Source organism: Lygodium microphyllum, chromosome 2, assembly GCF_053477565.2.
Source record: "Lygodium microphyllum isolate KBCC chromosome 2, Lygodium_microphyllum_v1.1.10, whole genome shotgun sequence".
NCBI classification, from domain to species: Eukaryota; Viridiplantae; Streptophyta; class Polypodiopsida; order Schizaeales; family Lygodiaceae; genus Lygodium; species Lygodium microphyllum.
The window spans coordinates 1,442,915-1,468,971 of NC_141136.1; the positions used below are offsets into that span (position 1 = coordinate 1,442,915).

Below are 26,057 nucleotides of genomic sequence, written 5' to 3' on the forward strand. Positions count from 1 at the left end.
CACTCACCACCAGGCATATCAGTGAAGCAGCTAGGGACCGCATCATAGCTGAGATCATGTGCAAATCTTGAGATCAGCTACAGCCCATAGTCCCACCACACTTTTGTACATGGTTCTATCAGATCTGGTTCTCCTTTCTTTCCTTTTCTTTTCTATCGATGGAATAACACTACACATGATTCAACCTTAGTATAGTCCCATCATATAGTTATTTTCAGTATTGTTTCATAGGCCACCCACTTATTTGTGATGTTATCTTTACCTTACTGATGAGATGACATTAGACATGGACGTACTCTGAATTTTGTCTCATAGGCCACATTGCCTTATATAGACATTAATCTCTCTCTCTCTTTTTTTTCGTAAATCTCTCTCTCTCTCTCTCTCTCTCTCTCTCTCTCTCTCTCTCTCTCTCTCTCTCATCATTTAAGATTATAAGATTACAAGTTGCAAGATGGCTCTAAGCGATTGTGCATAAACTGAGCTTTTTTTTTTTAAGTAGCACAAAAGTCGCACAAGAAAACAAAAAGGAACAAAGTATCAACATGCCGAATAAGATCAAGATGCCATTGAAAAAGTCCTCTCAGCTTCGCAACATGACTCTAGATGCCCAAGGCAGCATCCAAAATGAATGCATTGCGAGTGACCCAAATATGCCAACAGTCCCAAAATTTAAGAAAGTCAAACAGAATCTTCATATGGGGTTAAACCGGACCATGATGTGACGCAAATATGCCAACGGTCCCAAAATCTGAGAAAGTGAAACAGAATCTTCATATGGGGTTAAACCAGACCATGATGCTTAGGCTTGCCAAAGACCCAATCAAAAGGACGCATTCTGGTGCCCGCCATAGCATGCCAAATGCTAGAAATGAGGAGCCAAATTTTCCGAGCAAAGAACATGAGAAAAATCTCTCTCTCTCTCTCTCAAAAATCCTTAACCGGAATATTTTGGAGAAAAATACAAAATCAAACCCTTATCTTGAACCTTATCCTAAACCTATAAATATGTGCATGAAGCATCAATCCAACTCACCAAGCCTTTAAGTTTCAACTTCAAGCCACTTCAATTCAACAACCAAGCCTTTCAGTTCCAATTTCAAGTCACTTCAATTCAGCAGCCAGCTTAAGCCTCAACGACACTTCTCACTCTCACATGTTGCATTTCAATTTAAGCCTCAATCATGCTTCTCATTCTCAACTTCAGTCTTAAGCACACTTCAATCTTGGGATGAGAGTGTCTCTTGAGCAACTCCACATTGTATCTAGCTTACACATCATTTTGTCTCATCAGCTATGTATTGTTTATTGTTTATTTCCCATTTAGTTAGTCATAGCATTAAATGACAGCTATCTTGGAACTTGGGAAAATTCCTCGACTTTTCAAATGTAACATTTTAGCCTCCTAGACTGATTTGGCCTTTTGTAGACATTAATCTCTCTCTCTCTCTCTCTCTCTCTCTCTCTCTCTCTCTCTCTCTCTCTCTCTCTCTCTCTCTCTCTCTCTCTCTCTCTCTCTCTCCATCCACAATTTCTCCCCTTCCTATCCCATAATGAGGCCTCAAACCATGGATGCCCAACTTAACAGAACCCCAAGAGAGAAAACAATGACCCACGCTTGACTATTAATGACAGCAAGTTGGTATTATTGAGTCCCACAATAGCAAGGCAAGTAGAGCAAGACATATTGAGTGTCGCTTTTGTGGCATCAAACGAGGTGGAGGTCCTGATCAAGTGATGGTGCATCTCCTTAATGTCCCTGGCCACGGTATCAAAGGCCATGACAAGATACCATCCGAGGATCGTGCTCGTATGGTGAGGGACGTGAAGATGTATCTTGAAACTAAACCCCCAAAGGATACTCATCGTCTGAGTATCAATACCTTCAACTATGACCACTACTAGCAAAAGTGGAGCTCGTGAAATGGAACCAATTAGACTATCGCTTTTCCTACAACTAGTACTAGTGGCGGCACACAAGGTACATCATCCAACCCTCCAGAAAAACAATGTAACTTGTTCATTGCATGACATCCACCAAGAAAAACTCAAGTAGATGCAACTGCGCACAATTAATTTTCTCAAGCGGAATTCAATTCAATGTGGCACAATCTCCTTTTTTTTTAAGGAGATGGTTTTAAAACTTGCCCAATTTGGCCCATCTTATCAACCTCCTACATATGATGCTTTACATTAGAAACTTCTATATGGGGCCTAAAAATGTAATTCAATTTGTCTCAGATGGGGAGATGACAAATAGAACTACTTGTGCTTTATTGGAGCAACAATATCCCCACACTACATAGAGTCCATGTATGGCCTACTATCTTAATAATTTATTGAAATACATTGGAACACTACCATGGATTAAGAGTATTATTGTTACAAACAAAGAAATAATCTATTTGTCACCTGCCATCACTTCTCTCTAGCATTGTACCAGCAATTCACTAAAAAGAAGTTGTTGACGTACTCTAAGACCACGTTTGCTTATAATTTTCTTATGCTTCATCATCTATATAATATGAGGCCAGCTCTGAAGCAAATGGCCGTTGCTCCATCAGGGCAAGTTGGTCTACTTCTAAAAGACCACTGGGCCAACTATGCTACACAATTGTGAGCCAAGATGCATATCAGAAAGAAGCAAAGCAATTGCTTCTCCTATGCTTACCTATGGTTAATCTCCTATGGAAAGTGGATAGCGATGTCCCTTATATCGCTAAGGTATATGAAGCAATGGATCGCCTCATTGAGAACATTCATGCTCTTGACCTTGATCCATCCAAGAAACAAGAAATTCAGGAGCTTGCAGTAAGCAGATGAAACCAATACTACTTGGCACTTCATTAAATAGCTTATATTGTTGATCCAAAGTTCGAGCATAAGGGAAGGCAACTCCAAGCTAATGCTAAGGCTATACACGATTGCAACTCCACAGTCAGAAGTTGGTGGAAAGTCTTGAGGAACAGTGGTAAACCAAAGACCAACTTACTAGCTACTGCAAGAAAGAAGGCACATTTGGCTGGCCCAATGCCTTATGTGATAGGTAACTTACAAATTTTCTTTGTTTCTTTGTTTATATAAAGTTTTAATTTTCGATACAACTTTTCTTATTATCATTTTTGGCTGGAATGTTGTAGATTCCATGTAGATGGAGTTACATAGAGGAAGAAAGCCCTAGAAACCTAATGAGAATGTTAGAAAATGGTGAAGCAATTCCAACACAAAGCTAATAAGGACCTATAACATATTTATATAATTCTCTCTGACCAGTGCATTAACAACATTGTCATCCTAGAGGGGAAAACTTTACCCGGTACTCTGAATAAGCTGTCCAAGGGTGGACACAGCAACCTCCCTTTTCACAGTTGCTGCTCCATCAAGTAGGACATCTCTAATCAAGGGCATCAATTTACCAAGATATTGCCGCATTGCAAAGCCGCCCTAGAAAAAACAATTATGCCAAATTAGAACTTTTTTACTGGTTTCATGGTCTAAGCTGGTATCAGGCACAGCAAGGATGGCACAAAAATAAGGTTGAGCCGTTCCTTTTGCTTTGAAATAGAAATGTGTTTTATGATTCCATGAATGCATACCACTCTTGCAAGTTCACCCACGGTTGCAAGAACTCCAGTAACAACACCATTGTTAGCAGTTCCACCTGAACCATCCTGTAGTTTGGCTAGCAGCACCTATGAAAATAAGAGAAATGTCCACAAGAAATATTGAGTCCATATAGGTGAACATAATTCAACCATGAACACTGTATCAGGCGTGCTATACTTACCTTGTGAACAGGATCAATATAAGGAAGCACTAGACGTTCACAAGAGCTGATAAGACAACCAAGAAGCTGAGCACTTTCCTCCCTACTTTTGCTGTCTGGACTGCAGCTTTGCAAATTTTTTTGACATCAACTAAGCTGAACTAGCAAGTTCATAAAATAAAGATGCATACAGGTACAACAACAAGAAACTTAAAATAACCAGTAACATACTGAAAAATCTTAACCTTTGTTCCAGGTCAGTTAATAGCTGCACAAGATGGCAACGTAGTGCTGGAAGAACATATGCAGGATTTTGTTCGGAAAGCCTGCCAGCCATGGAGATGGCAAGCCTTCTAACTTCAACAGCCTGAAATCAAACCATCCCACTGTTTAGCAACTTGGTCGACAGTTTCCACTAGAAGGTTTGCACAAAACAGCTACATAGCATAATTGCATTACCTCATCATTCAACGATATAAATATTGCACGTAAACAGTCTGCTTGAGCCAAAAATGCATCAAAACTAGAGTTTCCATGCAATGAAAGCAACACAGCCTTGCGGACACCAGGATCTGCATCAGCGACTGCAGCAACCAAAAGCTTCTCCAGGATCTGCACCTCAAAGAATTACAATCAACAGTATAAGAGAAGCATAAGGCCAAACAAAATATTCCTGTTAAATTTATTTTTATGCATCAAGTAGAAAGGCCTTGCTCCTAGTCTCCAATGACATAGACGTAATATTGAGAAAATTCTTGAAGTCACAAAAGATCAAAGAGCAATCAAGAACCTCCTCCTATTCATGAACCACTGCCATATGGCTATGGAGAGAATCTAGCAACAAAAACAAAAACATCACTTAAAACTTTCTCTTTCTTGTCAATTGTATGATCTTGTGGATGAATATATGTGGAATCGTGCCAATGTTGTCAGTGATGCACATGCTTCGTTTGTTGGTGGGTTGTCTTCTCCAAAAGACAACATTACATCAGTTTCCAATGATCTAGGTGAGCACATCCAGGAAGACATTGGCTCCAACGAGCCTCCGAAGATCGAGTAAGATCAAAAGACCAGCCTAGGAGCATGCAATAAGAAGGGTAGAAAGATAGAGGAGTCTCTTAGTGACATGGCTAGCACTGCCCGATCAATGTTAGCCAACCAAAAAGCAAAATTAGAGGAAAAGAAAGCATTCAAAGAGCGCAAGCTCGTTATCATGGATACGCTTGCCTCCTCTATATTTGGTCTATTAGATGTAATCAAAAGTCTTAAAAAGGAATGATGGTTTCAAAAGTAGATGAATCTGGAACTTTTTCTCACCAACATCTTTTTTTTTGGGGGATGCCATTTGTTTCATCCTAAGATCCCCATATATTTCTATGCATAAACTAACACTCAATGGAGTAGACTTTGGTAATCCAAGTGTGCAAATCCATTGGCCTCTTGAACAGCCACTATATCTCCAAATATCAAGCATATCATATCACATCTGCACCCGTAACGTCTTAAAGCCTTAGGGTGTAGACATGGAAGTTGATGCAAAGAAATTGTAGGGTTTGTAATGGAGAAAACAAAAACAACAACCACTAGCACTGAATGAACTCAAAAATATAGACTATGAATGAAATACAATGGGGAACAATTATCTTATGCCCTGTACCTCCTAAGACCGGGGCTGAAAAGAGCAAAGAAGTTGGGGATGCCAAAGTAGCTCAAGATGACTGCACTCTCTTGAACCTTAGGTGTGGAGATGGGTGGCAGGCTGGCAGCACCTGTGGAAGGAAGAGAAAAGAAGATAATTATGTTGTCCTAGCTGATGAAGGGCAGCAGCACCTCAGTAGGATCCTCCAACATGCACACAACAGCCTTTAGAGAAGGACCACAATATGTGGCAGCAATGGAGGGGGGAAAATGAGGTCCTCAAAGCAGCAGGATGTTGCTTACGACTCCAGGCAGCAGAAGGAATGATGTGAGAGCGGTGAAGGGGAAAAAACACAGTCCTTGGGCAGTAAAATGTTGATGATGACTCCGGGCAGCAAAACACAAGGACTGCTGGCAGAGATGAGCGCGAGCGGAAGTTTGCACAGAAGCTATGAAAGGGAAATAGCAGAACTTGCTTGCCAAAACTCAATGATATAAACTTAAAAGATATGGTGAGAAAGTTGCTCTGTATTATAAGCTTAAACTGAGTACAAGGAAACTGGGCTTGGCTCTAGACTTCTCTCTAGCTTTTCTCTTTCTATCTTGTTGTCGTCTTCTTGTTTTTTACAATGAGATGGGTGAGTCTTATATAGGCTTATGAGATTGGGAATCATTTTCCCGCTCAAAGTTTTCCCACGTAAAGGGATGAGGAAGCATCTAGTAGTGCGGAGTGAGATGGAAGGAAAGGTGCTTTGGATTTATCTTTACATCATGAGGGTATAAAGGAATATTGTACAATAGTATCTTTTTGCAAGTGGTCATGATGACTTTCTGGATAGTAAATCTGCAATAGTGTTTTGAACACCTAGAATATATTCGAAAGTCACATCAAGGGCATCAAAAAAGAGTAACCACCTTAGCAACCTTTTATTTCAGATTTCATTGGGTGCTTTTTTGCTAAGGTACTAGGGCACATGTTTCAAGTCAGTGCGAATGGTAAAAGGAACAAATTCAATAAAGATTCTGAATGTTTTAATTGCATCATTTTCCCACTCAAAGTTTTCCTGCGTAAAGGGATGAGGAAGCATCTGGTAGTGCGGAGTGAGATGGAAGGAAAGGTGCTTTGGATTTATCTTTACATCATGAGGGTATAAAGGAATATTGTATAGTAGTATCTTTTTGCAAGTGGTCATGATGACTTTCTGGATAGTAAATCTGCAATAGTGTTTTGAACACCTAGAATATATTCGAAAGTCACATCAAGGGCATCAAAAAAGAGTAACCACCTTAGCAACCTTTTATTTCTGATTTCATTGGGTGCTTTTTTGCTAAGGTACTCGGGCACATGTTTCAAGTCAGTGCGAATGGTAAAAGGAACGAATTCAATAAAGATTTTGAATGTTTTAATTGCCTTGATCATTGCTAGAATCTCTCTTTGGTAGAAAGGGTAGTTTCTTTGGGTGGTAGAGAAGATTCCTGAGGCGTATCTGCATGGATGTAATTCTAATGATTCTTATTTGCAAAACAAGCACCCCATCTAGTGTCAGAAGCGTTTGTGTAAAGGAACAATGGGAGACCTGTAGGCAATCTGAGGGTAGGAAGATTTTGGATAATCTTCTTAATATTTTGAACTGCTATTGTGTGCGTAGGTTTCCATTTGAATTTATCTTTTCGAAGCAAAAGATAAAGTTCCTAGGAATAATGGACTATATTTGGAGTAGAAGAATTGACCCAATTTAAACAACCTAGGAACTGCTGGAGCTGTTTTACTGAATTGAAAGTGTTTGGCATGTTTGTGATTTTAGTTAATACATGCTCCTGAAGCTTTATGCGTCCTTGGTTCATTTCTATACCAAGAAATTCCACTAATGTTTGAAACATCACTGATTTAGTGGGTGATAGTACTATTCCTGTTTCTTCGACTGCTTTTGCAAACTGGAAAAGATGCTCTACATGTTCCTGCACAGTTTCCGAAAATACAAGAACATCGTCAATGTAGGTAAGGCAAAAAGGAAATTTGCCAAAAATGGAATCAGTCCATTCTTGAAACTTTGTAGGGGCTATCTTGATTCCAAAGGATAGCACTGTCCATTGGTAATGACCATGAGAGACACAAAATGCTATCTTGTACCTATCTTCTTCCTTTATAAGTAGGAACCAAAATCTTGACTTAAGATCAAATTTACTAAAGATATTGGTTTTTTTCAAAGAAGATCCTTCAAGGGAATAGGATGGCCATGTCCTATTAGATACTTATTCAAGGGTGTGTAATTGATCACCAATCTCTTTTTTCCCCTTTTCTGTTTTGAATGCTTATTTACATAAAAAGCTTAACATGCTCAAGGGAAGTTGGTTGCTTCTATTAAGCCTTTGGTCAAGAGAGATTGTATCTCTTCTTTGCACAACTGTAAGTCTTCATCCTTCATACCAGAATCAACTGCCTTGGTAGGAACTGCATTAGATTGGATTGGTAAGGATACTGCAAACCTTTGTCTTTTTTCCTTATAGACCATAGGATCATCATGCATGAAAGTCTTTATGTGTTCCTGTATCTGAGTTGTATCCTGTTCATATTTCTTCAATTCTGTCTTTATCTATTGGGCTCTTGAACTATCTTTAGCCTGGGCATTTGCTTCTACAATAGAATAAACAGTTCTTTCAATTTTTGTGAGTAGTGTCATGTTAGCTTGTTTTCCCTTATAGGTCATTGTAAATTTCCTAGCCCAAAAAGTATAGGGCACCAAATGTTGTAAGATGTCTGTACCAATCAATAAGTCATACCTCATTTGTTTCATGAGTTGTATTTCTATTGGTACCTTGATTGTTCCAAGTTATAGATAAGTCTGTGTCACATGGATTAGTGTGATTTTTTTGTTATTGGATAGTTCTACTATAATGGGAGTAGAAAATGGATCTTGCCAGACTTCAGTGCTTCTCACATCTATGGTGAAAATTGTATTTCAAGTTTAAAGCATCTACTCTGTATATTGAGGATTAATGAATACTTACTGTAGAAGACTCACTCTCACAAGACCAACATGTAAATCTTCTTTCTCTTATTTATCCCAAAATACAAAAGCAGTAAGCTAGAAAAGACTATCCTTACATCCACCTAGAATACATAGCAATAGGTATAATCCCTTTGTTTAGGCGTGGCCTAAATGCCTCTTGTATAGCAGCGGTTCTTGACACCCGTCATATTAATTTACATGATATGATAGTAGGAGCAGTTGCATCACCTCTTTCAAATGGTCCTATCTTTTTTGAACTTCGTCCCAATTATGTTATAGCTATAGATGATCCCTATTCGCCAATTATATTAAAATGGGAGTGAGTAAGAGAAAAGAGAACCATAGAAACAAGGGATGGAAGACGGAAACGAGGTCGGGACGAGGGGAGGAATGGCGTATTTAAAAAATGTATTTTCACATATAAAACAGTTTTCAAGTCATCACATTGGACTCTACTGAAATGAAATAAATAAACAAGCACAATTTGAGCTTTAAAAACATCATTTTTCATTGAATTTTATCAACATATCGCATAACGAACATGAGATGGAAAAATGACAATACAAATCATATACAAAATGAACTTTAGCATTGAATTAGCCCAAATCTAAAGAAAATTATCATCATTTGCAACAAAATGAGCATCTACAAGCTGTGACAATAGGTCATGACATCATATAGACAGTTGGATACCAAGCTATAACTAGCCATAAACCTGAAACCAACATACAAAATGAACTCTAGCAAGGAATAAGGCCAAATCTAGAAGGAATCATCATCGTCTCCAGCAAAATGTGCATCTGCAGCTTTTGAAGTGCTAGCCTCATGATCATGGGTACCATGCATAGTCTCCATAAAACGAGTATGCTCCTCCTCCTGCTCCATCTCCCACTGGGTAAATGGATCGGCCTGTGATGTAACACTTCTGCAAAGCATTCTCAAGTTGGCACTAACAAACACCAAATCATTTGCTTTTTCTACTTCAAGGCGATTCCTCTTCTTTGAAGTAATATGACTATAGGTGCTCCATAATTGCTCCAAGCAAGAGGAGCTCACTGCTTGGCTTAAGATACGAACATCCAACTTCTGCAACTCTGGACCATCTGATCCAAAATCCTCCCACCACAATGGTGCCCCAACCCTGCATCGGTCATGTAGAGCATCCGCACAACCATAAGAGTTTTTTGCTCTTCTATAGAGAGCAAGCTCATCTCTAATTTTGCACCTAGTGTCGACATCAGGCACCATGCGCTCAAGAATTTGCCTCCAATGGAGATTAACATCAGCATCATTTTCTTGATCCTTACCCTGAAACTCAAGGTCCAAAACAAATGCAGTTGAATGCAGAGGTGAGCTATAGGCATTCCAACTCTCAATACACAAATCATGTATCTCCTCATATTGCTCAACATCAGGCACTAAATCTTTTAACTTTTCAATCATCCTGTCCATTGCCTCATACACTTTGCCAATACATGGCTACATACCATCAACAAGTCTTAACAATTATGCAATAGGCACAACCATTGCATCAAATTTTTTTTAATTATCCCAAAATTCATTGCTCTCTACATTTTCTCTGCATGTCATGCCCACATGAGTGACTGCCAATGAAGAAGTACTAAACTCATCACTGACAAACAACTGTCTCACTGCACCCATGCATTCTCTGAGGCGTCCCAACATCAAAAAGTTGTAGGCAAACCGTGCATCTAAATACTTTAACAACATCTTTTTTTACTTTTTTGTAAACTTGTAGCGAAGGTATTGGTGATTTAAAATAAAAGTAACCATTTGATTTGAATCGTGTATCACAGGATGAACCCATGATAACTCATCAATATCCTTCAAAAGGTTATTCAAGCAATGCGTCGTGCAATAAGAAAATGTGATATGCTTATACACTCCCTGAACAATGGCACCTGGTGCCCTATTTGTCGGCTCACCATCAGCCACAAAGCCAACCACCAAATGTGGCCCAACAATCTCAACAGCAGATATCCACTCTGCTGCAAGTTGATCTACAGACTTCCCAGTCCCAGAAGCATCATGGGATGACATAAAATACATCTCCCCTCGAGAATAAGCTACAATGCCATGGATAGATCTCTTTCTCGTGTCACTCCAACCCATCAGCAATAAGTGTGACACCATTTTTCTCCCAATCTCTCTTTATGTTTGCTGCAGCTTGCTCCACAACAAGCTTTTTTTTATCAAGCAAGGTAGTGCATAAAGTCTCAAAGAGGGGGGCACATAGTTAGGCCCATACTCTTCAACCTTCTTCAACATGGCTCTAAAGTACTCCGACCTAGGGACAAAAAATAATAAACACAACAATTATCATGATGACATGATTTTAGAATAAGTTATAAGTTTATATCATACGATCTAGAAGCTCCCTTCTTTTCTCCGGCGTGATATCAGGACAAAATTGCACTTCCATTCCTGGCTCATGCAATAAATGGGCCCATACTTTATTTACACCACTCATACGCCGGTATGGACACAGCTTGCATGACCAAGGACGTAATCCACCTCCACTTGATGGGCGTTCAGCATTTACCTCATCCCACCACAACCATGTGTCGGAGCGTCTGCCTCTCCCTCCAACCCGACAAGCCGGTCGTGAAGAAGCCATGCTAGTTGCTCAATTACTCGCTGCGGGACCTGGGTGCTCTATGTAGGGAAGTTGGGAGCCCAAGCTACAAGGAGCAAGAAGGAAGAAAAGATGATGATGATGATGACGATAATGAAGAAGAAGATGAGGAGAAGGAGACAAGAGAGAAAGAAGAAGAAGAAGAAGAAGAAGAAGAAGGGCTACGGGGCAAGTTGCAAGGCGGGGGCAGCGAGGGGAATGCGGTGTGGGCTGCAAGGCGAGCAGGTAGGCGGACTGCAAGGGGAGTAGGAGTTGGATACGCGAGTCCGGCGAGGAGGGCGACACAGATGCGAAAGATGCGGGAGGAAAAAAAGACACTAGATAGTCCAAAAACGAGAAATGGTGACTATCCGTCTCCCGACAATCCCGTCCCCAATAGGAAGCGCGACCACGGGACGGGAGGGACGGCCATCCCCTCTTGTGACACTTCTAAACGGGGGCGTCCCCCGTTCCGCCTCCACGTCCCGCACAAGCGTCCCATCTCAGGACGGCGTTCCGGCATCCTGGGGACTTGGGATGGGCGTCCCCTATTACTATAAAGAGAACACTCTGAAAGGAGCTATGAAATGAAGAGACAAAATAGATGCCCACAACATGTTCTTATAAAGGGGATTTTTACTTTTTGAGGCTGTTTCTGTGAAGTAAAATTGGGCCCAAATGCAAGATAATTGATTCAATGCAAGTCTTTAATTTAAATGGCTCAACAGCCCTTTCAGGCCTAAAAGGGTGCCCACGGGATATAACTTCTGCCCCCTTTTACCCAAACAGTGACATCCCAAAGAGACCAAAGCAACGAACCAAGGGTGTCGTAGTGGACTACCAAGATCGTAGACTTTTTTATGATAGCCCAAGTAAATATAACTTATGTAACATCTTTTTCTTTTAAATAAGAGGAATAATTGATAATAGAATCCACAATAATGAACAGTTATGTGGCAAGGGTATTAGTGACAAAGATCGTTGACAGCTAAGATAAGAGTGAAATAGCATCCTTCACAAGAGAAGGGGTAAACACTAGAGCTTGTGGTGCAAAGAACCTGATGGAAAATGAAAGAAACACCTGCACCGTGGCTTAAAACTCAAGAGGATGAAAGTATCCAAGGTGATGAGCAAAGATGCCTAAAACTCAACCTTGAGAGAAACCACAAGCTCTGTCTCCATGCTAGTAAGAATACAAAGGCTAGCCTAGCCCTAGGCCTCAAGGGAGAGGACACTATCCTTGTCTCCATAATGGACAAGACATGCCACATTTGAAAATCCATGGCTCGAGACCTAAAGATCTTTGGTGTCAAATTTCAATGCCAAAATAGGAAGAGGATGAAGACCATAGCTCTCACGATGGTATATAAACGTCCGCAGATGAATGGTTGCAATGGACCAAAACCCCCCTTGAGGTCCATGATAAGCTAGAAGAGCTTTCTATGGAAGGAGCCTCACTGATACAAGCCAAGACATCCCCCTCTGAAGGAGATAGAAATTCATAAAATCATCAATAATCGCCTATTGCAAAATCTTGTGAAATTTGGGGCTTTTGCAAAATCTTGTGAAATTTTGCTAATTTTGCATGTTTTATGCTTTCGAGAACATGTATTAATGCAATCAAAACAGATCGGTCAGTGAAATTTGGGGGTTTTGCTGAAATTGCTCCATTTTGGCAAAATTGGCATGTTCTAGGCATGTCAAACACAGTGCAGTAAATGGTTGATGCTTTGAGCACAAAATTTTGGGGCTTTTGACCATGTGTATCAAATTTCGTGCCCGTGGGTACACGTACAACAGAAATTGCAGCTAAAATTTTAGGACTTCTCATGTAATGTGATGAGCATGCCCTTGGAACAGCTGTAAATTTATTTACAGATCTGAAATCTGTGCTTCTGCATGGTCATTTATTGATGATTGGTACTTGTTTGTACCTTGGTCACTTGGGTGACAGCTTTGGGCCTGCATTTGCTGTTTTTTGGTCACATTTGGGCTGAAAATCATGGCTGGCAGCAGTGACAACAGTAATCTCATGCACATTAAGAAGCTTGAAGGAGCACATAACTTTGCTGTCTGGCAAAAATAGTGCTACAATATCCTGTTGCAGAAGAAGCAGGCAAAGCCGATTAAAACCAAAGGGGCAAAGCCTGCAGACGTGGAACAAGAAGATTGGGATGAGTTAAATGAGCTTGCACGCTCAATCATCGAGCTATCGATTTCTGATGCCTTGCTGTTTAACATTGAAGGTTTGGATTTTGCATATAATATTTGGACTTGACTGGAAGAACTGTATGCACAGAAGAGTGCCCCAAGCAAAGTGTATTGGCTGAAAAAGCTTATGGATTTGCGCATGAAAGAGGATACAACAATGTCTACTCAGTTGAGTGAGTTTTGTCAAAGTGCAGCGGTGCGGAAGCGTAGGACTAAGAGAGAGAACGCAGAGAGAGAAGAGAGAGAAAGAGAGTGGAAGATGAAGATCTGCTGTATAAAGTGTGCTGTATACAAAGATATGCAGATATGTACACGGGCGCACTGCATTGGACTGCGTGTCTCCACCTCGACGATGCAACCTACTGTTCACCTCGAAGTCCGCTGCAGTCTGCATTGTCTCCTGTCAGAAATCTGCGAACAGAAACGGAATCTGCACGTGCCACCAGTCTGTAATCTGCGAGCAAAAAGTGCGAGAGACTGCTGAAAACCTTGGCTATAAATAGCCAGGAAACGGGGCGCCAGAAAAGCCGACTGACAGGACAGGTCGGACTGCCACGTGGCAGTCCGACTGCACCTGGACAGAAACTGTCCGACTGCACCTGGACAGGGTCTCTGACTGCTAACACCCCCTCTCAGAGCCTGGGCGGGGTAGAAGCCTGAGGGATCTGGAATGTCTCCGAAGTAGAGCCTGGGGAAGTGCCTTCGTAAACAAATCTGCAAGATTGTCCTCCGTCTTGCAGTACTCCACAGTGATGGTTTCATCCAGAAGCTTCTCACAGATGAAGTGGTACTCGATCTCTATGTGCTTCGTCCGGGCATGAAAAACAGGATTCTGTGCCAAGGCAATGCAACTCTCATTGTCACAATGCAGCAAAGTAGGACGAGTCTAGGGGCAGCCAAGCTCCTCTAATAATCTCCGAAGCCACATAGCCTCACATGTGGTGGAAGACGCGGCCCGATACTCCACCTCAGTAGACGAAAGGGCTACCGTGGGCTGCTTCTTGCTACTCCATGAGATAACACCTGAACCCAAGGTAAAACAGTAACCTGTAGTAGACCGCCTGTGGTCCACATCACCGGCCCAATCCGAGTCGCTCCAACCTGCAAGTACAAGATCTGTACCATCTGTCCCTGCAGGATAATGAATCCCTAAATCAGACATCCCCCTCAAATACCGAAGTATCCTCTGAGCAGCCTGCCAATGCACCATCTGAGGTTCACTCATGAACCCTACCAAGAACCCAACAGCAAAACAAAGATCAACACAAGTGTTGAGAAGCCAAATCAAGGATCCAATCAACTAACGATAACGGGAAGCATCCGCCATGGGAGAAGCTGAATGGGAAGTGGCCTTCCAGTTCGGATCCATAGGAGTAGAAAGGGTCCGACAATCCTCCATCACAAAATAAACCAAGAGCTCCTGTACATATCTCTGCTGAGAGATAAAGATCCCCCTCTGAGATTGATAAATCTCATGGCCCAAAAAGAAATGGAGTAGACCCAAGTCCGTCATCGCGAACGTCCGATGTAAAGCTACCTTCGTCTCTTGGACCTTCTGTGCATGATTACCTGTGACAATCAAATCATCAACATATAACACAAAAAGCACACAACCATCCTCGGAAGTGTGAACATAAAGCTGCGGATCGGCCTTAGAACGCCAATATCCCAACTGTGACTGAAGGAACGAATCAATCTTCTCATTCCATGCACGCGGAGCCTGCTTGAGGCCATACAGGGCCTTCTTCAACCTGTAGACTTTCCCATCTGAAGATCCAAAGCCAAGAGGCTGCTCAACATAGATCTCCTCCTTCAAATCACCATTGAGGAAGGTTGACTTCACATCCAACTGGTAAACAGGCCATCTCCTATGGCCAGCCAAGGCAAGAACAGCTCTAATGGTCGCTATACAAGCAGTGGGGGCAAAAGTATCATGACAATCAATCCCTAGGCGCTGTGCAAAACCTTTAGCAACAAGGTGAGGTTGTGCTTATCCAAAGAACCGTCGCTAAGGTATTTGGTCTTGAAGACCCATTTGACGCCAATCACCTTCTTATTGGGGGGGCATGGCACGAGTGACCAAGTGCAATTCCTCTCAATAGCCTCCAACTCGGCTTCCATAGCTTTCTTCCATGGTGCGGACTGTAAAGCCTCCTTCACGGAGGTGGGCTCTCGATCCTGCATAACACGGATCATCAAACAATAGTTAGAGCAAACAAGCTCGGTAGTATGTGCCTGGTGCCGCGGACCAACCTGCGGTCCCCACTCCTCAGGGACCCCCTCGATCCCTGAATCACGAAGTGTGTCACGGGCCCAACGAGAAGGAGACCGGACCTCCCCTCGTCGCTCTCCATCAACTAAAGACTCTGGGATATCCACCGGTGGTAACTCCTCGGGGGTGACCGGTGGAACAGTAGACTCTGTGTCAGAAACAGAAACAAAATCAGAATCAAAAGGCACGGGCTCCAAAGGAACTGTAGCGGGAGTCCAACTCTCCCCTGGATCTCCAAGAACGGGATGCTCCTCACCTGTTGATATGGCCGGAACCTCCACAAACCGCACATCTCGACTAGTGTACACATCCCGCTTGACGGGATCATACAATCAATAGCCTTGGGACTGGGAGCTGTAGCCAACAAATACCTGTCTTCGGGAAGTTGCTTCAAATTTATTACGGTGAGCCTTGGAAATGTGAACATAGGCATCACACCCAAAGACCCTAAAGTAAAAAGCATCGGGCTTAGTCCCAAAGTAAGCCTCAAAAGGTGTCATCCCATCAACGGCCGAAGTGGGGGATCGATTAAGGATGTGGACTGCAGTAGCCACAGCCTCGGCCCACAGAACTTGAGGGGTCTGTCGGTGCTCCATCATGGTGCGCGCCATCTCGATCACACTGCGGTTTTTCCGTTCAAGAATGCCATTTTCTTGAGGAGTGTTGGTATTAGCAAACTCCTGGTGAATACCTTTATCTGCACAAAAACGAGCAAACTCATTAGAAACAAATTCACCACCCTTGTCGGATCGCAAGGTCTTCAATCTCCGACCTGATTGGCTCTCCTCAAAGAGAAGCCAATCCTTGAAGTGGGAGAAAGCTTCTGACTTCAATACCAAGAAATAGGCCCATATCATCCTGCTGTAGTCATCTACGATCAGCATGAAGTACGAGCTCCCACGCAAGGACTCGTACATCTGATCAAGCTCCAGCCATATCTCCCGAGCCACCGTCAAGTGCTCGGTGTGAGCTATCACGGCTGTAGTACAAGACAGAAAAAGAAAGGAACGAATCCTGGCATTCAGTTTGTCCCAGTGAGACTGAGCCTTGGCCAACTCCGCACGAGCATCGAAAGAGAGTTTGGACTCATCTCTTACCGAGGGCCGGTCGATCTCCACCTGTACAAGCTCCGCCAAATCATAGGACTCAAGGATGGCCAACATCATGACGCGCCAGAGGCGGTAGTTCTCGCCATCGAGCTTCTAATCTGCGGGAAGAACCGGTAAGACAGGCACCTTCCGGTCCATAATCGTCTGGAACTCCAAGTCAATCTCTGTAGACATCTTCACCTGTTAATGCCTTCACAAACGCAAAAGCAACCACCACTGACTGTGAAAACTCAGCCTGCTAGGGCTCTTCCGCGTCCTAAAACTTCTTCACCCGCCGGAGGCGATGAAAAAGCAAAACCTGCACTTGAAAGCTGAAAACTCAAACTTCCTCCTCGTCAACCAGCAAAAAACAGCAGCAAATCCACCACCTGGACTCCTTTCCTGCGCGCCCACGCTCGCTTCAGCCTTGTTCTGAGGCGCAGCCCTCCTGCCTGCCCTCAAATGCTGAAAACGCAACCTTGTGTTTTTATAGAAACTCCTCTTCAGGTTGGTTCTGCGCTCAATCAACCCTTCAACACTGCTCTGATACCATGTCAGAGTGCAGCGGTGCGGAAGCGTAGGACTGAGAGAGAGAGAACGCAGAGAGAGAAGAGAGAAAGAGACAATGGAAGCTGAAGATCTGCTGTATAAAGTGTGATGTATACAAAGATATGCATATATGTACACGGGCGCAGTGTGCTGAACTGCGTGTCTCCACCTCGACGATGCAACCTGCTGTTCACCTCGAAGTCCGCTGCAGTCTGCACTATCTCCTGTCAGAAATCTGCAAATAGAGACGGAATCTGCGCGTGCCACCAGTTTGTAATCTGCGAGCAAAAAAGTGCGAGAGACTGCTGAAAACCTCGGCTATAAATAGCCAGGAAACAGGGCGCCAGAAAAGACCTGTCGGCTGCATTAAATGCAGCTGACTGACAGGACAGGTCCGACTGCCACATGGCAGTCCGACTGCACCTGGACAGAAACTGTCCGACTGCACCTGGACAAGGTCTCTGACTGCTAACAAGTTTAACTCCATTTCCAGCTAGCTGATTGCCTTGAAATTCTTGATTGATGAAGAATTTAAGGCTATGTTCTTGCTTTGCACTTTGCCAGAGAGTTGGGATACATTCAAGACCGCTATGAGCAATTCTAAAGCGATTCTTTTGTATGCTGAGGTAGAGAGTGCTCTTCTCATGGAAGAAATGAATCGGCAGAACAATGCATCCAGTAAGTCTTCTAGTGCTTTGCATACTAGGGGCAGATCACAATAGACAGGCAAATATGATAACAAGGGACGCAGTAAATCACGTGGCAAGGATGTTGAATGCCATCATTGTGGCAAGAAGGGTCACTTTAAATGTGACTGCTACAAATGGAAGAAAGAGAAAGGAAAGGGCAAGAAGACAGATGATAGCAAGGAAAGAAAAAAGACAGTCCGCCTAAGAAGAGAAGTGTCAAAATTGAAGAGGTGAATGTAGTCACTCATGACAGTGACAGTGGGAATGACGTACTCTTGGTCTCTTCACACTTTAGTGCACATGCTTTACTTGCATATATAGATGATGACATGCATACTTAGATTCTTGATTCAGGTGCTTCCTTTCATGTCACCCCTCATCCTGAGTGGTTCTCTGCCTATACAAGGGGTCGACATGGTGTGATCCATCTTCGGGACAACTATGCATGTGACATTGCAAGTATTGACAGTGTGCAGTTGCAATTTCAGTATGGCTCTATCTTCACACTTCAACATGTACGGCATGTACCTCAGCTCAAAAAGAGCTTGATTAGCAAAGGGCAGCTAGATGTTGATGGTTTTCATACCACCTTTGGTGATGGAAAATGGAAGATTTGTAAGGAATCTAGGGTTATTGGCAGAGGTTGAAAGAGTGATACTTTGTATCCACTTCATGTATCTAGTGTGCGCAACCATGTTGTTGCCGTGACCAAGCAACCAAGTGTTTCTTTATGGCATGGCCGGTTGGGACACATGAGTCAAACATGAATGAAAGTGCTTTCTCGTTTGGGTTACTTGCCTTGTCTTCGTTATGCTGATTTTGAGCATTGTGATCATTGTATTTATGGCAAACATGCACAACGTCTCACTAAAAGTCTCTTTCTTTAAAATCTTCTCCTCTAGAGTTAGTACATTCAGATGTATGTCAGATGCCAGGATTATCTTTAGCGGGAAATAAATATTTTGTCACCTTTGTTGATGATGCTACACAGAAGGTATGGGTTTACCCTATTCGTAGCAAGAATGAAGTGCTTGACAACTTCAGAAAATTCTTAGCATTGGTTGAAAATCAAACTAATAAGACACTTAAGTGTCTTCGCTCTGACAATGGTGGGGAATATGTGTCCAAGGCTTTTCAGGCATTTTGTGACAGCAAAGGGATAAAGAGGGAGCTCACTGTCCCTCATAATCCACCCCAAAATGGAGTTGCAAAGCGTATGAATCGGACCAAACAGGATAAGGTCCGTAGTACGATGCTGTCTTATGCTGCATTACCCCATGGTTTTTGGGCAGAGGCTGTTGTGACAACCGTTCACTTAATTAATCGGTCACCAAACATGTCTTTTGGCGGAGGGGAGGGGAAGTTCCCTAGTAAGCGTGGTCAAGCAAGCCTCCTTCATATGCTCGTCTGAAAATGTTTGGTTGCGAGGCTTTTGTGCGCATTCGTAAAGAAAAACGCAACAAACTTGAGCCAAAGTCCTGTAAATGCATTTTCCTAGGATGTAGTGACGAGGGTGAAATGGGTTATAAATTGTGGGATCCTGAGAAAAGGAAAGCGGTACGCAGCAATGACATTATCTTCCGAGAAGATCACATGCATAAACAGCCCGAAAAGAGTTGTGCATTTGCTTTGGAAAGCTGAAGGCATCTATTGTTGGCTTTACGGATGTAGACTATGCTAATCATGCGGACTGCAGAAAGTCCAATTCTGGGTATGTGTTTACTTTCACAGGTGGAGCAGCCTCTTGGATCTCCAAGCTACAAAAGTGTGTTGCATTGTCTACTACAAAGGCAAAGTATGTGGCTGCCACTGAGGCATGCAAGGAGGCTTTATGGCTTTCATGTCTGGTGGGAGAGCTTGGCATCACAGAGTTACATGTTCTCCGTTGCGATAGTCAGAGTGCTATTATGCTAGCACAGAATCCTGTCTTTCATGCAAAGACAAAGCACATACAAGTGAAGAATCACTTCATCAAAGATGTACTTGGCAGCAAGAGCATTGAGCTTGTCAAAGTGCATACAAATGATAACCCTGCAGACCTTCTCACAAAGGGTCTTCCAGCAGAGCAGTTTGCTCATTGCCGACAAATGATGGGAGTTGGATAGATATATGTATTTCAGCTTTGTACATACCTAGACTTAGCTGATTCTTTTCCCCTCTTAAGGCACATTGCCTTTAGGTGGGAGGTTGTTGGGAATAAAGACCTCGTGCCTTTTAAATGTGCTCGGGTGTGAATACACCCTTAGCATTTGTACTTACACATATATATCTATCTAAAAACCTAAAGGTACATACTCATCAATGTACCTACAAACGTGCTCACTCTATACTCTGCTCTATCTCACTCTGTCTCTCACTACGCATATTGACTGTCTATCTCTATCTCCGTGCCTGACCCCATCACTACACACAATGTGATGGAAGCATCCCCTATAGTTACAAAGTAGCCTCATACTCAAGTAGCATCGAGGACATATGAAGAAAACTGACAAGAGTCATAGATGTCTACGCCCGTAAAGCATTCGCCACTTCATCAAACTCCCGAGGAAGCTTGTAGAGTACCGTACTAACAAGATGTGGCTCTGATAGGGCAGACTGCATGTGCGAAGCTGATCCTGGAGTTGGGTAACTCGAAGGAGAAATGATTAGATCATATCTTTGGGTTCAAACTTCAGTTGTTGAAGCTGGCAATTGAAAGTAACGGCCCTCATGGTGGAAGGAGCCTCGTACATCAACTGCAACTTCAACCATATGTCTCAAGCTGTCCTGCAAGAGGTGACCGCCGGTAGGACTTCTTTAAAAATACACCGAAGTAAGGCCGAATAAGCACGGGCATCATCCGAATCCCATGTAAGCACTGCCTCCTCATGGTTGCCTTCATCAAAATCAGATGGAACAAGAGAAGGCTATTTGAGGACGTGCCATAGCTCCGCCAACCACATACCATAACCGCTTTTGGATAAACTAGGCCTTCATCACCGCACTCCACGTGTAATAATCAGGTCTGACAAAAACAGCCTAATAATGCAAGCGCCCAACCAAGAGGAGATGCTGAGGCACCAAAACACAAGCTGAAACAAATGCACAGGTTGTACAGATACTGACATCAGCAAAAAACGCAGGTAAAACAGATCGCCTAGTTGGAGCAGCAGCCGCCTGATCAGCAAGGGTGAAAACAATCCTAAAATCAGCAAGAAAACATAGCAGGAGCACTAATCTTGAAATCTGATACCATGTCAGAAGTGGTGCAGCAATGAAAGCGTAAACATAAGATGTAATAAACTGTTGAAACACAAGACAAGAGAGAAAGGGAAAGAAAGCACACAATACAAATGAGAACTCAAATGTATGCTCGGGAAATGGAATCCATATACCAAGACATGAGACAGTATAGAAGAGTCACTGGCTATGGAGGCACTAGCACATGCTCCCTCTCTCCAAGAACTGTCAAGTGATGAATGAATGTGGAGGAGGGAGCTTGAGAACATATAGGCCAAATAAATGCCAAAAATATGATTGGTCGGCCAGCATTAAATGTTGGCCCACTGGCTGCAATAATGCCAAAACACAAAATAAATGCTGGCAAATAAAATGCCTAAAATATCTTTGTGCCCAGCCTATTGTACCACATGTACAGACTCAACCATGAACTAACTAATCTGCTAACACTATTGGCCACAACCCTGCACACCATGATTTGTCGTCACCATGACCTATCTAACCATTCATGCCCCTCTTCTTACATGTTATCCGCCTATCCCATCATCACCTGCTTGGCATACGAGCATGTGTATGTGGGAGATGCCTAGGCGCATTACACCAAACAGTAATGCTACCAATCAACTCTCATCTGTGACAAAGCCCTAAGTCCACTCTACTTGCATGTAGTTTGGGGCGGAAATCTTGCTCAAGTGTTGCCCAACAATGAGAAAGGAGTGACTCCTCATGGATGTGTTGAACTTGTAGTGTATTTGTTTAGTCAAACATCTTACATTGTAGACTTTGAGCTCAACTGTCTTAGAATAAGGTACACTCCTCAAATGTTCATTTTTTCCTTTTCTTTGTGTATTTTTTTCTTCTTTTTCTTCTTCTTCTTCTTGTTTGGGGGCCAGAGCCGGATAAGGTATTGAGGAAATGGATAGCATGCTGTTGGCATGTTCTTTTAGGGGTCTTAATTGTTTTTGTCAAACTTATTTGCACTTGTGACTGAGTTCAAGATAATACATATAAATGCCACACAAATAAGCATCCTCAATCACTCTTTAGCATCACCAAACATCACCCAAAATGAAAAAGCAAAGAACGATACCTCTTCAATCAGATGTCTCCGCCTCCAAGACCCTGCCCGAAGTCGGGTATTTCTGTTTGAAGAATATCTAGAATTTGCTGATCCAAAGGACAGAAACGAGTGTTCCATAAGCCTACAACAGCAAACAGCAGCATCCCTTCTTGTTATTGGGTCTTCATCCTCCAAGTAGGACACCACAGCTTCTCTTGTAAATTCCAACAATTCATGACCCTGTACAAAAGTTCACATGCACACAACACACATCACTCTCTTACTTGAAAATTTCACCTACCTAGAATCAAGTACTGACAACCCCGGATCAGAGATACAAGAAACAAACCATTAAGTCAAAGGTTGTTAACGTTCTCAGAGCCAGTTGTACCAAAGCAGATGCATTTATCTCTGATGGCTGTGGCGAGCTAGGAACTGGGGGCACACGGGTAGGTACAACAGTTGCCTTGGGCAAACGATATGATGATTTTGCCAACACATGGGAAATGGAATCCAACAAACGATCTTGGACGGTAGGAAGCAAAGAAGGTAAGCTAACAATCAACACAAAATGGTAGCTGTAAGGTTCATGAAGCAACCAGAAATTGCAAAAGGACATAAACCAACCAGAAATTGCACACCCAGTGTGACTGGGCAGTTTCAAAGTAAAGTATGGCAATAAAACAGTAGTAGTGCATCAAAACAGTTATCTTTGTATATAGTGGAAGTCATGCACAGTAATATGATCCATGCCTAATACCCAAAAAAAATTCCAGCAAGTCTGTAAAGTACCCAAAGTCTTTCCTGCAGTAACAAGTGTGCCTACCTGGAAACAATATTTTCAAGAGCTTCAACCAAAGTGGGAGACAACCCTGCTGCAAACATTGCATCCAATATGCCCCGTACATGCTCTTCCATAGCAGTCCCCATAGCTTTTGCTAGACTACCAACACAAGCCAGTGCTTCCATGGAAGGTCTGCCTCTACGGGGAGCAATCTGTATAAAAAGGTAACTTAACTAGCTATGATTCTCCAACAAATATTGTCACTAAAGACGATGGAAAAAAGCAACTCACTGCATCTCGTAAAAGACTTGTCACGACTGGCAAATAGGGCTCTAATTCACCACCCACAGCACCTGCCATCTCTGCCAATGCATCAAATCCACTGCCACGTTCTGTAGGATGCCGCATAACAGCAAGCAAATGCTCCATACAAATCTGTATAGTCAAATATTTGAAATCAAACAGGTAACTCCAAATGCATAGGAGATCTGAATTAGCTCAAGATCAAACCCAGGGATGGATGCACACCTTCAGATATGAAGAGACAAAGCGATCCCTTAAAAAATGGGCAATACGAGGAAGCAATGCAGTAATGCTTCTTCGAACTAAACGATCACGGTGTTCACGGTACTTGAAAACAATGTCTGCTACCTCCTTATACCGTGACATCATAAATTCACCAGTATTCCTGTTCAAAGGAGTAAGTTGTAAGGCACTCAAACCATGTATTTTGCATTGCAAACATAAAGAGCAGCATTATAAGTTGCTCACTAACCTTAAAAGTTCTCCAACCGCAAGCAATGACCCATGTATGCTCTCAACACTTGCATTCTTTCCAAGTCCATCTTGGGTTGCTTCAAACATGCGATAATACCTGCAAGTGAAGGATACTTATAAGTGAAACTCTCTTCTTTATATCCAGCCTCCTTTTCTAAGATACAAACAAAAGGATAGCAGGGGAATGCTTCTGGAACAGGGTGCCACGTTATGATAGAGATGGTCTGGGGCACTTTATGTCTAATATGCTCTGCATTTCAAACACCACTGAAAGCAACCCAAGTTTACCAGAAAAAGCACAAACGCACCATAATAAAACTTTTTCAGCTCAACCTACAAACTCTGCATCTGTGAAGTATCTGCTCTTCTAATCCTTGGGCTCTAAAAGCTTAGATATCAACTTCACCATTCATATATAGTAAACAAATTCCTCTGGCATAGATCATAAACATAGCTCCTTTGATTCAGCTGATAAACCAGCTGTTTAGGAAAACATTCAAGATTGCATACCATTGCACTCTCCACCGAGTTTCTCGTTTTTCAATCACACAGAGACAGGCCCTTAATGCCTCCACAGCCCGATCTCTCACATGTAACTTTTGGTCTCGCAAAGCAACCCATACTGCATCCACAAACTCAGGGACATGAACATTGAACATTGTTGGTGCATTCTCAGCCATCTCCTGCATTGGGTTACCATGATGATTATTGTCCATAACCCTGCACTAGGATCATACAATGGAAACAAGTAGCATGAATCAAGGCAATAACCGTAATAACAATCTGCACTCACTTTAAGGATAAGGACAGCTGCAAAGCGTCGAGATTCCACACGATCTCCCTGCAGCCAGTCTAATGCATGCTTTACCTGAAAGCATGCAACGTGTCAGTGGGCCATGCATTCAGGAAACCCTTGGAAACGGAAACACAGGAGGTCCTACGGACCTGGTGCTCTACTTCATCTGCCATCGTTGCCCCACCAGCTCTTGCAAAATGCCCCAGAACCTTGCTTGCAAGGACAAGAACGTCAAGATCATGTTTCTCCTTAAATATATGCTGTAAATGCACTGCAAAGCGTGAAAGCTTGGATGCTGTTTCGCCTAATTTGACATCGATAAGCTCGTCAATGGCACGTAGAGCTCCCAGGTTATTCGTAACTTCTGGGCTTTCAATCAAAGAACTAATTTTATGATACAGGCTATCCATGAAGCGTGTAAAGGCCTCTCCCCCAAGGTCTCGAGCTTCTTCTTCGATGTGCCTTCTGAGAAGAGCGGCAGCCCCATCCTGCAAAAGAGACAGTAAGAAGAACTGATCAACAGACAGAGAGGAGACAATGTGAGAAGGAATGTCTAATTATTGAGGTAAATCAAAATACAATAGGAGACAATGAGAGAGGGAGTGTAAAACTAGTAGACTTAATCAAGCACTGATCAACATACAAAGGTGCGACAATCAGAGGGAACGTCGATCATAAGACAGACTCCGAACCAACCTTGGGGGATCCTCGGACACCGAGGTCTGCGAGAAGGCGCTGCAGGGTGTCAGTCCCACCACCGGGCGGGCGGAGAGCAGGCGACGGCGGAGGGGGGACAGGCATCGTAGCCATGCCTATGGTCTGTGCAGACCTGAAATTTTAGCTCAGTTGCCAACTCCTAAGATCGGCCGGGGACGAGGGCAATTGAGTTGCTCCGCCATAGCTGAAAATTTATGCCAGTATCTGGATTATCCTCGATCCTTGGATGGTACCTGTCTGATTCCAATAGGGTTTAATCGAGATACAAGCTCTGATGCCAGCCTTGCGGAGGGTACGGGCGGGGGGACACGGACACAGCGAGAGAGAGAGAGAGAGAGAGAGAGAGAGTGTGTGTGTGTGTGTGTGTGTGTGTGTGTGATGAATTATGGAGCAGGAGTTGAACGCCCAAAAAAAAAAAGGCTAGAGTGAGGGATTTTCACAACAAAAAAAGGGAAAGGCATTGTGGAGGGTTTGGTGGCTTGGGGGGAGAGAGAGAGAGACTAGAGAATTGATAATCTATACTTCCATACTAATTTATACTTCTCTGTCTATACTATCAGCTTATTGTAGGATTTCACAAGCCTATATGGCAAATGTATAACTTTTTTCTTGATGCTTACATATACAATTGATTCTCCACTGCTCCTCCAAGTCAGCTTGGGTTTCAGTTTATCCATCACAACCACCACCATTAAGTCAAGTTTCCTCCTACCTATCAATCTTTTCCATGCACTCCTTTTCTCTGAATTGGAAATTATGTTGAGTTTGTCGTGCTTAAATACCTCTCTTCGCCTTCGTATACAATTTGACTAGGGGGTAAATTTTCTTTGTTATCACCCATCGAT

At 42.8% G+C, this 26,057-nt stretch overlaps 1 protein-coding gene and 1 pseudogene across 1 annotated transcript in view; both read right to left on the reverse strand.

The window, feature by feature from the left end:
• The window catches only part of TOR (target of rapamycin), a 165,008-nt gene extending 139,406 nt beyond the window's left edge, over positions 1-25,602 (reverse strand). Inside the window, exons 1-15 of the mRNA XM_087690407.1 lie at positions 25,192-25,602; positions 24,645-24,983; positions 24,493-24,567; positions 24,210-24,382; positions 23,698-23,796; positions 23,451-23,610; positions 23,214-23,357; positions 22,965-23,134; positions 22,488-22,692; positions 22,169-22,378; positions 4,226-4,378; positions 4,012-4,133; positions 3,788-3,887; positions 3,597-3,692; positions 3,314-3,444 (exon numbers count right to left, since the gene is read on the reverse strand). Of these exons, the coding sequence (XP_087546533.1) occupies positions 3,314-3,444; positions 3,597-3,692; positions 3,788-3,887; positions 4,012-4,133; positions 4,226-4,378; positions 22,169-22,378; positions 22,488-22,692; positions 22,965-23,134; positions 23,214-23,357; positions 23,451-23,610; positions 23,698-23,796; positions 24,210-24,382; positions 24,493-24,567; positions 24,645-24,983; positions 25,192-25,305 (2,291 nt within the window). The 5' untranslated portion in view covers positions 25,306-25,602. The remainder of the gene's footprint in view (positions 1-3,313; positions 3,445-3,596; positions 3,693-3,787; positions 3,888-4,011; positions 4,134-4,225; positions 4,379-22,168; positions 22,379-22,487; positions 22,693-22,964; positions 23,135-23,213; positions 23,358-23,450; positions 23,611-23,697; positions 23,797-24,209; positions 24,383-24,492; positions 24,568-24,644; positions 24,984-25,191) is intronic.
• Positions 9,178-10,101, reverse strand: LOC148039411 (uncharacterized; annotated as a pseudogene).
• Positions 25,603-26,057: the final 455 nt, after the last annotated feature.